Here is a 13,161-nt window from a genome sequence, read left to right on the forward strand (position 1 = left end):
GCCAATGGGCAGGGGCTGGGCTGCATTGGCAAGGCCATGTGCAGCATGGTAAGGGGGCTTGGCATGGCTGGGCTATTTTGGCAAGGCCATGTGCAGCATGGTCAGGGGGCTTGGCATGGCTGGGCTATGTGTACTTGCTGCAGCCCATAGGCAACGAGCATGCACCGCAGCCAAAGGCAGCAAGCACACATGCGGGCTGGCCTGTTGGCCAGTGTGCAGTGGGGTCATGATTAAGGACAGGAGATCCATTGGTCCGATTTTGACGTGCCATATATCGTCGGAATCATATTCTCGAGCACTATCCATCCATATGGTCATCTTGACCAGATTCTTTTGTATATAAAAGCCCAAAATTGGCCCCCTTTTGTCCTGCATGGGGATTTTCAGAGTTTCATGTCCGGGAGTGTTTTTGGGTTATCTAGGAAGGTAGGGGATGAATTTTAGGGTGTTTGAGGTTGGTAGGGGATTTTTCAGTTTTCCAATGGGACTGTTTATGTGCATGGTATATGTATGAAAAAGCGTGGTTTTTTGGGGAAGATCATGAGAGATCCATCTGTCCAATTTTGATGTGATGCAGCACGGGAACTTCATTGCTTATGCATCCTGTCAGTTAAAGGATTATGAGAAGAACTACCCCACCCATGATTTGGATGCAGTAGTGATTTTTGCACTAAAAATCTGGAGACATTACTTGTGTGGTGAGAAGAGTGAGATCTACAGTGACTATAAGAGCCTCAAGTATTTCTTCACCTAGAAAGAGCCCAACATGAAACAGATATGTTGGTTGGAGTTGATAAAGGACTATGACTGTACTATCCACTATCACCCAGGAAAGACTAATGTGGTAGTTGATGCACTTAGTCAGAAATCCCAGTCACTGACTCTTGCATCACTGACCACCAATAAGCATCTCATAGAGGAGGCCAGAATCATTGCAGGTCAGGGTACTGATGCAAAGTTGAAGAAAATGATAGCAGAATGCAAGGAAGGAACCCAGAAGGACCCAGATTTCTCTGTAACGAAAAGCGGGATTCTCAAGTTCAAAGGGAGTATGTGTGCCTAGTGATGGTGATTTGAGGGACACAATTTTGAGAAAAGCAAACAGCTCTTCATACTCCATTCACCCCGACAGCACTAAAATGTATAAGGACCTCAAGAGTTCCTATTGGTGGAAGGGAATGAAAAATGATGTGGCCACCCATATGTCTAGAAGCCTCAGATGCCAGCAAGTCAAGGCTGAGAGACAAAGGCCCCATGGTTTATTAAAGTCACTACCTATTCCAGAGTGGAAATGGAAAAATATTACTATGGATTTTGTCACAGGTCTACCCCGCACTTAGAAGGGTATGGATGCCATTTGGGTAGTTGTGGACCACTTGACTAAGGCAGCTCACTTCATCCCAATCAAGGTCACATTTTCCAATGACAAGTTAGCCAAGTTGTATATTGACAGCATCATCTAGTTGCATGGTGTACCGGTTAGCATCATTTCTGATATAGATCCCAGATTCACTTCTAAGTTCTAGACATGTATGCAAGAGGCTATGGGCACACAACTTAACTTTAGTACTACATTTCACCCACAGACCGATGGTCAATCGGAAAGGACTATCCAAACATTGAACAACCTACTTTGAGCATGTGCCTTGGACATGAGTTACAGTTAGGATGAGCATATTTCCCTTATTGAGTTCTCTTACAACAATAGCTATCAAGCCACCATCGGATGTCCCCATTTGAAGCACAGTATGGCAGAAAGTGCTAGACTCCACTCTATTGGGATAAGGTTGGTAAGCGGCATATTCTGGGTCCAGACTTGATATAGGCTACCAGTGAGAAGGTCAATGTGATCAGAGAGAGTATTAAGGCAGCTCAGTCTAGGAAGAAGAGCTATGTAGATGTTAGGAGGAAGCATCTAGAATTTGGAGTTGGAGACAAGGTATTCTTGCAGATCTCCCCGGTTAAAGGGGTAATGCGATTCGGCAAGAAGGGGAAGCTTAGTCTGAGGTTTATGGTACCGTAAGATATACTGGAAAGGATCAGATTGGTAGCTTACCAAATAGCCTTACCACCAGAGTTGGAGGGTACACATGATGTCTTCCATGTATCCATGTTGAGGAAGTAAATTTCTGACCCCACTCACATCTTGACTTACATACCCCGTGAGTTGGACAAGGATTTTGCCTACGTGGAGTATTCGGAGAATATTGTTGACCAGAAGGACCATGTTCTTCACAATCGCATTGTTCCTTTGTCAAAGTGAAATGGATGAACCACACCGAATAGGAAGCATCCTCGGAGCGAGAAGATGAGATGTTGAAGCAGTATCCTGAGTTGTTTGATTTATCAGGTATGTTTAATTTTGAGGAAAAAATTCTTATAACGTGGGGGGAATGTTACACCCATGCCCAGACCCGGTCTAATTTGAACTGTTACGATAGGTCTCGGACCAAAGATTGGAAGTACAGCTAGGTTTTGGCTCGTGGCCACTCATTGCCAAAGGGGAAGAGATGACCTCACATGTTCATGCATTGTGTGCCAATCCAACTAGAGGGGATTCGTGCCTTCCGATTCCAGACGATAAGTGACCCAACACCCCACACCTGAATCCCGACAAGTAATAAAATTACCGAAAGACTATGAACACAACTTAGGGTAATTACCAGTGCAAGACCAATTCAAAGATAGCAAGCAGTCAAGACAGCAGACTGTCTTGACCACCAGAAATAAGCCACTGGAAACAACCCGGGCCTAAATCTGGTAGGCTATTTTTGGTGACCAATCAAGTTGCTGGTTGGGTTTCAATGCTTGTGGGTCCCGCCACCCTTATTTTAGATAGCCCCAGATGATTCCAAATCCTTCCCCACATCTTCCTTATGACATAAACACTTTACGAACCAAAGTAATAGGGTCCATGATCCCTGAAAGTTGGAATAACTCGTTCGATCTCAACTAGTGCCAAGCAAAACAGACCCTAAGGTTTGTTTTACCATATAAGTGGTAGTAGGGTCCACGATCCCCGAAAGTTGGAATAACTCATTCGATCTCAACTAGTGCCAAGCCAAACAGACCCTAAGGTTTGTTTTACCATATAAGTGGAAATGAGGATTGATTTCCTCATTTCCCACTTATACAAATCATAGGAGAGGAAAGGAGAAGAAGAGAAATGAGGAGAAGAAGAGGAAGAAGAAGGAAGGGAACTTACCTTGGTCCCCGGCTGCCGCCTAGTTGCCGGAATCCCCGTCGGAGGTGAGTGCATCCTCTTCTATTATTCTCTCTCTTCATTTTGACCTAGGTTAAGCTAGGTATAGGATTGATCTTTGGCCTCAAACCATGTTGAGCTCGGGGAATGCGTATTTCATGTCCCCGATGCCATTGTCGAGCTCAAACCGAGTCTGGTGAGCTCCGACAACAAGATTGGCCAAATGACCAACTAGGGTTTTGATCGTTCGATCAACGTATTTGCCAAATGGCTTGATGGAATTGGGATTTTATTATCTTAGAATGATGCTAGGAACATCCCCCACAAACTCCATGGAATAAATCCCGATAATCGGACCCTAGCTGGAAAGCCCCAATTCACCTGGGCAGTTGTTGTACTACCATCAGAAACAAACCACCGGGGGGACTGGGCTGGCTTCTGGTGGGCTGTTTTTACTGAATATTCGAGCCCTATAAGCCCTCTACTAGTTCCACTAGGAACAGGACTGATATTTTCGGTGGATATCCCCTATTTCCAGTGACATTATTGTCACGAATGGACTTTTTTTGTACCCTTTGGGGGTGACCTATGTGGGCCCCTCCCGATGTTCCTAACACATATTGATATTCGATTCCCTTTGTGTCTAGGACAATGATGCACATGAGCCCCAAAGCCAAAATTAAATCGAGTGATTGGTGGCCATGCTTGAACCCTAATTCATACGAGTATAATCAAGGTGAGGGATGGTTGCTTTATTTTTGAGAATGTTTATTATTTTAGAATTTCTCACATGTGTAGAATTGTACATGTTTATTATATTGTTCACATGATGATGATGATCTATCACATATTACTCTTATGAATCGGATATGAAATGTTTATGGATATGTATGGCGGGATCCGGTGTGGCTGAGGTGCTACCGGTACAGTGATTTCCGTATGTATGTTGCATTCATACATTGATTATGTGCATTAGAGTTAGTTGAAGTCGTGGATTACACCTTGTGGCCGAAATGTTACCGATATCGTGTACTCCAAGACTACATTTGAAAATGGATATGCTTCATGGCCGATGATTGGTACGGTCACAGGTTACACTTTGAAAATGGATATGCTTCGTGGCCGATGATTGGTATCCGGTGTGGTTGATGGTGTTGTGTAGTCCATACTCAATTGTTATAAGCATGCTAAATTAGGTAAACGGTCACCAGTTACACTTTGTGGCTGAGGTGTTACCTATATAGTGTACCCAAGACTGTACTTGGAGATGGATTATACTTTGTGGCCGATGTGTTATCGGTATTGTGTAATTTATACTAACTGTATCACTATGAAGGCATGTAGAATATTTATGGCTAGGCATCACTCCCTATACTACGAACCCTTGTCAAGGTATTGGATAACCCATTGTAGTATGTTCGATGTACCTTTTTGGAGTGCCACACCCATGGTGCGATGTGATTGTTGCGAGAGGCAGAAACTTGTCAGGTGTGGCCGATGATTCATACCGATGCCATGACATCCAGGAAGGGAATATCAAGGGTTTGTTAGGTGACCCATGGTCACATATGGGGACCAACAGGCTTCTATTCATGGCTAGGATTTGTATCCCTGCATAGTCGATGGCGGTTCCAAGACGAGGGATATAGCCTAATGCCGTAGTAGCATTTACTAGACTTAGTTGTATTGTTAGGTGGATAATAAAATAAATGAATTGCATCATGAGCATCATGAACTATGTGTGTTAATTTTAGTAATCATGCATCATATTTACTTATGTGAATGCTATGCTTAGATGTGTATGAACCCCACCCCTCACTGAGCGAATTGAAAAGCTCACCCCATGTATACACCTTTTTTTTTAGATGATGATGCAGGTACTGTGATGCCAATGGCCTATGACCCAGTATCCTTTGGATCGGAGTATGGTGTGAGTGACTGGTGGATACCAGAAGCAGAGAAGCATGATCAGGACTGTGCTTGCAACCACTATGCTTACGCCGCACCGTGAGTGGTGCAGCATACTTTTGATCCTTTTCATATAGACTGTGGATTGTACATTTTGGGATTAATGTTTATAAGTCTTGGATAATTGTAACAGAATAACTTGATTATGGATATTATATTATTATTATATAATTTCCCATTTTAATAATGATTCGCTATTATCCTCAGATTCTGCTGCTTTTGGTTGGTTTGTGATGTGAGATTCTGAAATGTTAAGGTACTGCAATCAGAGATCTTGGTAGGTAGGTTATAAGATAGGTACGTGTCTTACTCACACCACCGGTATTCCTAATGGTAAGTTGGGTCTACTGAAAGTGGGGTGTGATAACTTTAGCAGAGGTTCGGCTTAGAAAAGCTAACAAAGGACAAGGCTTGCACGGGCAAAGGCCAACAAGGGACTGGGTTTGCAAGGGCTAAGGCTAACAAGGGACTAGGCTTGTAAGAGCAAAAGCTAGCAAAGGGGTAATTCACCAAAAGGGAGGGCTGAATAGTTGGCTATTTATAGCTTATCAGACTCCAAGGAGGGAAATTTGCAGCCCTGCCAAATTTGGACCCTCAGTTGAGGGTTTTTTTGCGGGGCCACCAAGTTTTTTATAGGGCCCGAGGCTTGCGGGGATTTTTGTGGGGCCGTGGGGTTTGCGGTCCTACAAATTTTTTCATGGGGCCACAGGGCTCATGGTCCTACGAAGGTTTTTCACCAGACCGCGGTGTTTGCAGGGCCATAAGGGAATATTCCTAGGATATCCCATGTTCTTATATGACTATTTGTAAGAGCTCCATCTTTCAGGGGGGATTGCGGGAGATCCGATGGCCCGATTTTGGCGTATCATATATTGTTGGAATCGTGGTACCAAGCACCATATATCCATATGGTTACTTAGACTTGATTCCTTAGTATATGCTATACCATGATCGAACCCTCTTCTTTCCAAAATATTGGTTCAAGTTTAGGGTTTCCAGGTTCCATACTGGGCTGTTTTTTCGTGCTTGATTACCTTAGAAAGCCATCTCTTCTATTGATTGAAGACAGAGGCCGTGTCCACAATCCGTGAGTCATCATAGCCGGGGGAGGGTGACAAAATTGGGTGTCTGCATACCCTGGCCTAGATGTCGATAGAAGCCCTGTCGATGTCAATTATTTGGTAATTTCAGATATATGAGGACTCTTCTTCCTTATATTTAATGAGGTGTATGCAGTTTAACCTCTTCTCTAAGGTCGAAAATTCATCTAAGTCAATTCCTAAGCCTTTAAGGTGTCTCATGGACATGATAAACACCTCCCACAAGTTGGATAGAGTTTGATCAAGTGTCTTGCCCTATTTTGCACCACTGATGAGATGGTTCTCTCTTGGATGCTTCATGGATAGTTTAGATGGTTTCCCTAAACCCTAAAACGTGTGAAGGGGGTTGTATTCACTCCAAAGTCTACAAACATAGTGTTCTCCATATTGGAAGGTGTGAAGGGGGTTGTAATCCCTCCAAAGTCTACAAACATAGTGTTCTCCATATTGGAAGGATCCTTTGGACTATCTTTCAATATATAGAGTCTCTCCCTGACTAGAGTTGGTTCAAAAGAGTAAGCTTCAAAGCTCTAAGTATTTGGGCAAGTGTGATTTGAGTTGTAGCTTCTCTTTTGAGTCTATGGAAACATCTGACCTTTTTAAATCTTTCTTATATTTGCTTCTTGGATTTTCTTCCCCAAGGTGTGCCTTCCTTACTTGCTTTACTGCTTTCATCATTATTTTCTTTGCTTGCTTTGCATGTCCTAAAGGGTGTATGATTCTACCTTTTTAGCTAGTGGTCTTGCACCCCTATGAGTATTTTCTTATATTTTCTTTTGGAGGCCTTTATATGATCTATGTTTCACGTTGTTAATCCATGCTGATGGTGCCTTCTCATAAATTACATCATCTTCTTTTTTTCCCCCTTTCACAAGATAGGGATATGATAATATGTTTGCCTCATAATATGTTTTTTTATCGAATTTCTTTTGTTTTTTTTTACCTTGGGACCATTTTACATATTTTTAAGGATTTATTTTCCTGGATTTTTTCTAAGCTTGTTTCCTACCCTAAGGGAGTTTTGGTAATTTGCTATATTTTCTAATGTGTATGAATTTTTCTATTTATTTGTCATGCTTTCATTGTGATAAATAGGATTTCCAACCTTTTGAATGATCCTATAGCCCAGTTAATGTATGTCTTGTTTATTTTTTTGATATGCTAGTCCTTGTTTTGTAGCCGAATCTCTAGGCATGTGCTCCTATACCTTATCTCTTGATTTTCAGTCTTTACTTTTTGCATAGTACATAGCATGTATAAGTTTATTTGTTTAGGTAAGTAACAGGAAGATCAATTTGCATCGGGTGGACGAGGTTCCTAATTCCTTCCTTGAATCATAACTTACAATGGTTTGACCAAGTTCCCCATTGAATGGTCATAGAGTCAATATTTGTTTTGTATGGGTCCTAGATAATCTAGGTGGTGACTCTCTTATATGATCATGCATCTCTCTTTCCACCAGAGATGATTTGGAGGACAAACATGTGGCAATCTTTGACAAGATCTTGGAATATACCCACAATATAACTTGAACAAAATTTGGACATTTAATTTACATATGAATTACCTTATTGTAACCAAGAATAACATCTTGTGAGTGCTAATAAGATTGGCAATTGGACCACTTAAAGAAACTTACATCTCGATCTATTGCTTCTAACGTGGCTGCATCACAATCAATTCTTGTTGCAAAACAGAAGAGATAATCTAAGATGCATACAATGATACAATAAGTCTTTGAAAGTCACTCCATATCTTTAATGGACAATCACATACTCTTTAACATAGAAGAAATTATAAATGACAATAAAACCATTATCGACCTTTAAGGATAAGGAAATGCTTGTGTGAATAGAGCCTGAAAAGATTGAAGGAGGATATTGAAGTTATCACAGCCATAACGACCAAAGATACTAGTCCACAAAAGAGGGCACCGCCGATCTGGTAGCAGAATCTTGTGTATCTGTCGCACAGCTTTGTCCACTCCAACTGACTCTCTCCGCTGATGGCAAGAACTGAAGCCTGAGTTGCCGCTGAGAATGTTCCAAAGCTCACATATGTGACTATCTGTTGGACAACATTGCAAAATTGAAGTAACTAAAGTTTGCTTCATTTTGGTTACCATTTGTAGAAACGCAACCCTAAAACGATGCAGAAGATAATGGAAAAACTAAACAAACAATGCACATAGATTTTTACGAGGTTTGGCAAGGTTGCCTATGTCCCCGGTGAGATGATATCCTGCTTCACTATTAATGGAGAATAGGGTTACAGCGCTCGTCCTCACACCTCTCAGTATTGCTTGTATTACAGATAAAGAAACTCTTGCTACAAATATATAGCTAAAAACCCTAATCTGAAAAAGTGTACAATTGCCCTCAAATAAAAAATTCGAGCGGGGGGTTACCCCCTACACCTAGTCTTGTATTCCATCAGAGTTTAATCCAAGAAGTACTGGTGCAGCACCTCGATAGACAGGACGGTAATCTCACTAGCTGGTTAGTGGGCCGTGGGGGTTGCAAGGGGGGCAGGAGGCCCCCTGCATAGTAGGGGGTGTAGGGGGGCGCAGTCCCCCGCTCGAATTTTTTATTTGAGAGCAATTGTGTACTTTCTAGATTAAGGTTTTTTGGCTATATATATGTAGCGAGGGTTTTTTTCTCTGTAATACAAGCAATATTGAGAGGTGTGAGGGACGACCGCTGTAACCCTATTCTCCATTGATAGTGAAGCAGGATCTCATCTCACCGGGGACGTAGGCAATCTTGTCAAACCTCGTAAATCTATGTACGTTGTTTGTTCTTATTTTTTTCATTATTTTCTGCATCGTTTTAGGGTTGCGTTTCTACAGAATTAGAGAGAGTTAGACCACTATATTTGAAACGTGGTTAATTTAGATGGCCCCTTACTTATCCAGCAGTTGAAATCTACGACATCATCCTTCAAGTGAATGATGTATTCAAAATAATAATTTTTGACATAATTTTTTTTAAGGAATTTTTTAAACAATTAATGTCATTTTTTTTTTTTTTTTTAGGGATTTTTGACACAATTAATGTCATGAAAAGTCTGATCACACCACCACTTAGTACAATAAATGTGGACAACTCACATAGCTAATTTCTAGAGCTAAATTTAGCAGACGGATAAATCTTAGATTTATACCATGGTTTCTACTAGTCTGATTATGTGAACTGCGGGTGATGAGTTTCCACTTAGCTCAATGACAGATGGTTAAATAGTTGGGTCTAGCGTAAGGGTGCTAATCAATCCGGCTTAAATGGAATTTTTTATTTTAGAACCTTGTATCATGATTGGTCCATTTAATTAATTGGTTTTTATATTCATTTATAAATGGTTGATTGGGTACAGAGCTTTAATTGAGTTATCAATAATTGGACTAGATGGGATTTAACAATTTATAAACAGATGATTGGCTACGAGCACTTCATAAAGGGTGCAACACATATGTTGCATTGCCCCCTTATGGAACATGCGTAGGTGAGAAACTGTCAGAGCTTAAGAAAGGATCTTCTCATACAACAACGCACAAACATGTTACTTCTCATCAACATCGATGAACACAGGCTAGGGGTGACGCAGGGTTACAGGAGAGGGTAGAGAAGCAATGGGATGGGGATTGATGAGAGCATGGTGGGGTAGGGTTGCAAAGGAGGAGAGAGTGAGAGTGGGAGAGGGAAGAGGTGTTGCAGGTGGGTGAGGAGTTACATGGTTGCAGCAGCGGGGGATGGTGTGGCCTTCTCTGGAGAAAGAAGAAGGGGAAACAAAAAAAGAAGAGGTGGTGGGTCCCACACATGTGATTAGAAAGGGGGGAATCCAATAAAAAATGGAAAAAGAATGAGAAAAATATGGAGAGAGAACTGTTGGGGTATTTTAGGGGATTCAGATTCTCTCCAGCACTACGGTTGTTGGATGTACCAGTGAGGTTTGTGTGTCTCTCTCCTATTTTGTATCTGTCTCTCTCCTCAGTGGTACCAATGGAGAGGATCCAAATTCTATTTTAGGAAGTTGAATTTTTTTTTTTGCTTTTCCTAGAACCCGAGGGCAATAAGTAATTTTGAGAATTAATTAAATATTTTTAAAATAAAAACTAGTGGATGCAAATATAAATTTTAAACCTACTTATGTTGTAATTAATTTTTTTATCATGCCATATTTTTACTTATGTTTTTCGAATTAATCTTAAATTCATAAAAAATATCATAAAATAATATTTAATTAAGGGAGAAAGAACACTAACCATCCCTATTCCCTATGCCCTTCAATGGGGGAACACACATGTTGGTGTACGATGTCATGTATTCTATCACAGTTTAACCCAGAGAGTACTGTTGCAACGCCTCGATAGGTAGGACGGCGGACCCGCTAGCTGGTTGGCAGGAGGCCCCCTGCATAGCAGTGGGTGTAGGGAGGTAACCCCCAGCTCGAATTTTTTATTTGAGGGCAATTGTGTACTTTTTCATATTAGGGTTTTTCGCTATATATTTGTAGCGATAGTTTCTTTCTCTGAAATGCAAGCAATACTGAGAGGTGTGAGGGACGAGCACCATAACCATATTCTCCATTGATAGTGAAGTAGGATCTCATCTCACCGGGGACATAGGTAATCTTGTTGAACCTCGTAAATTTGTGTGCATCACTTATTCTTTCATTATCTTCTGCATCATTTTAAGGTTGCGTTTCCACACATACATGGATATCTACTAGAGAGTACACAAGACAACAGGTGAGAGATTTCCCTGGACCTATGAGAAGGCATAGGAAATAGAGATGGTTAGCGATCCTTTTCTCTTTAATTAATTAGACTTTGAGTTGATCACACTATTTATGTGTATATAATTATTAATTTTTTGTTCAATAATTTTTAAATCTAAATATTTAAAACTCGTATCATCCATTTTTCATTCTTGTTCTCGAAATATTTAACCGTCTGGTTCGAATTTTATGCGGTTTTAAAATGTTATACCAAACTTCCACCCAAAAAAAAATATATTTCCAATTTAACAATGGTCAGGATTCTAGAGCTGTTCGAAAATTAGTCGGTCCAATAAATAATAAAACTTGTTTTGATAAAGAGGCAATTTTCAAGATGGGCACAATGCATTTAAGGCTGGTCCATGGGTGGGCCAGGTCACGCTCATGCTCATTTAAATGGATCTTGACCGAACGAGAGATGAAAGGGTCACGTTCATTTAAATGGATCATGACTGGACGAGAGATGAAAGGAACCGTTTACCAGATTATTATAAAGCAAAGAGAACGATCAATGCTACAATAAAATGATTTGATTAGTAAAGGTTATGAATTAATAGAATTATAATGTAGGGTTTGGCCTAGAGGCAACAATTAGGGAGAAAGAAAGCTACACAAGATGCAGTTTCTTGATATGTTGCTAAAAGTCTTCCATGGTTTCGAGTTGTAAGTGTAGAGAGAGAGAGAGAGAGAGAGAGTGGGTTGGATTGGGCTCTTCTCTTGAGTGTCATGTGTCCAGGCAAAAATTAAACACTTTCAAAAGAGGCATGGTGAACGAGGCACTGATAGAGGTGTGAAAAACAAGATATCAAAAACTGTTGGATTCTCGCTTGGAGACATGGCACTTATCCAAGTAACTATGGATAAGACCTGGGCTATGACCGTTTAGGAGAAGGGCCGAATCTTTGGTTTAAAGGCAACAATTAGAGAGAGAAGCTACACAAGACGTTGTTTGTTGATATGTTGCTAAAAGTCCTCCATGGGTTCGAGGTTGTATGGGGAGAGAGAGAGAGATACCTGGTCTAAGAAGAAAGAAAGCCAAGCCAGATTGGGGCAAGACCCAGTTGTTTTTCCCCCAACCGAAGCAATGATTAAACATTTGCTTAATTGAAGGAAATGAAACCCAGCAGCTGCAAATTCCACTGTAACAAATATCCTACAGAATAATACAAGAATAGAACCATTGGAACCCATCATGGATCAAAACAAGAAAGGGATCTTTCACAGAGAGAGAGAATACTCACACGAATGCCTTCATGTCCTTGTAAGTTGCTTTCCTCTCGGAGATAATGATAAACTTTGTTTGTGTGTCTAGTCTAACCAGACAAGCTGTTAGTACTAAGAACACTAAAGCAAAGAACCTAAGAGAACCTTCTGCTTTCAGTATCCCATTTTCCATTTCCACTGCAAACGCCACTCTCTCTCTCTCTCTCTCTCTCTCTCTCTCTCTCTCTCTCTCTCTCTTTTGTATGTGTGGATGGATGTGCCCGCGAGTAGTAAAGGCAGCTTGTTTTGTAGGGCAGAGTGTCAGACAGCTCAACTACGCATTTACCTTTAAAAAAAAAAAAAAAAAAAAAAAAAGACAGCTCAGCTAAGCCTCATTGGAGAAATAAATAAATGGATGTTGTCCATACACAGACACGTCCTTTACAACTTAAAACAGGCCCTATGTGTGGATGTAGTGAACGCAGACGGATAGGTGTTTTTTTCCTAAATAAATATGGGGTTTGAGTTTTCTGTCCTAAAGCATACGTGTATGCTTGCATGTTCGATTAGTCTTTGTCTTTCTTCTCCCATTAGAGGGACAGATACAATACATCATAGGGGTGTCAAAAAAGCCTGGTCAACCTAAATCAGTCCTAGTTTGCCCTGATTCTGAACAAGGCTTGAGCTGAGATTTCAATCCATAGGGTGGGTTAGGATTGAGATTTTCAAGCCCAAGGTAGGATTGGGTTGGGCAACCTCAACCCAAGCCAATTCAATCCAACCCAACCATGTTTATTAAGTATATAATCATATAAATATATCAATAATTATTAATGGGTATTTATAGAAAAAAGTCTTTCATTTTCCACAATCTACACATATACGAAAACTTTGATCTTCGACCTCTACAATGCA

The 13,161-nt window shown here is 40.8% G+C and overlaps 1 protein-coding gene across 1 annotated transcript; it reads right to left on the bottom strand.

Annotated features, from left to right (window-relative positions):
* Nucleotides 1-7,895: 7,895 nt before the first annotated feature.
* Nucleotides 7,896-12,518, bottom strand: LOC122070594 (CASP-like protein 2C1). The gene is made up of 3 exons (XM_042634791.1): nucleotides 12,285-12,518; nucleotides 12,058-12,196; nucleotides 7,896-8,337 (listed from the first exon to the last, which is right to left on the bottom strand). The coding sequence occupies exons 1-3, from the start codon at nucleotides 12,437-12,439 to the stop codon at nucleotides 8,086-8,088; spliced, it is 546 nt and encodes a 181-aa protein (XP_042490725.1). The 5' UTR covers nucleotides 12,440-12,518; the 3' UTR covers nucleotides 7,896-8,085.
* Nucleotides 12,519-13,161: the final 643 nt, after the last annotated feature.

This window comes from Macadamia integrifolia, unplaced genomic scaffold, assembly GCF_013358625.1.
Source record: "Macadamia integrifolia cultivar HAES 741 unplaced genomic scaffold, SCU_Mint_v3 scaffold952, whole genome shotgun sequence".
In the NCBI taxonomy this organism is placed as follows: Eukaryota; Viridiplantae; Streptophyta; class Magnoliopsida; order Proteales; family Proteaceae; genus Macadamia; species Macadamia integrifolia.

Coding starts and splice junctions, on each gene's coding strand:
- LOC122070594 (XM_042634791.1), bottom strand. CDS start 12,439: ATGGAAAATGGGATACTGAAAGCAGAAGGTTCTCTTAGGTTCTTTGCT. Junction 12,197..12,284: donor AAGGACATGAAGGCATTCGT/GTGAGTATTCTC, acceptor ATTATTCTGTAG/GATATTTGTTACAGTGGAAT. Junction 8,338..12,057: donor TTTCTTTCTTCTTAGACCAG/GTATCTCTCTCT, acceptor GTTGTCCAACAG/ATAGTCACATATGTGAGCTT.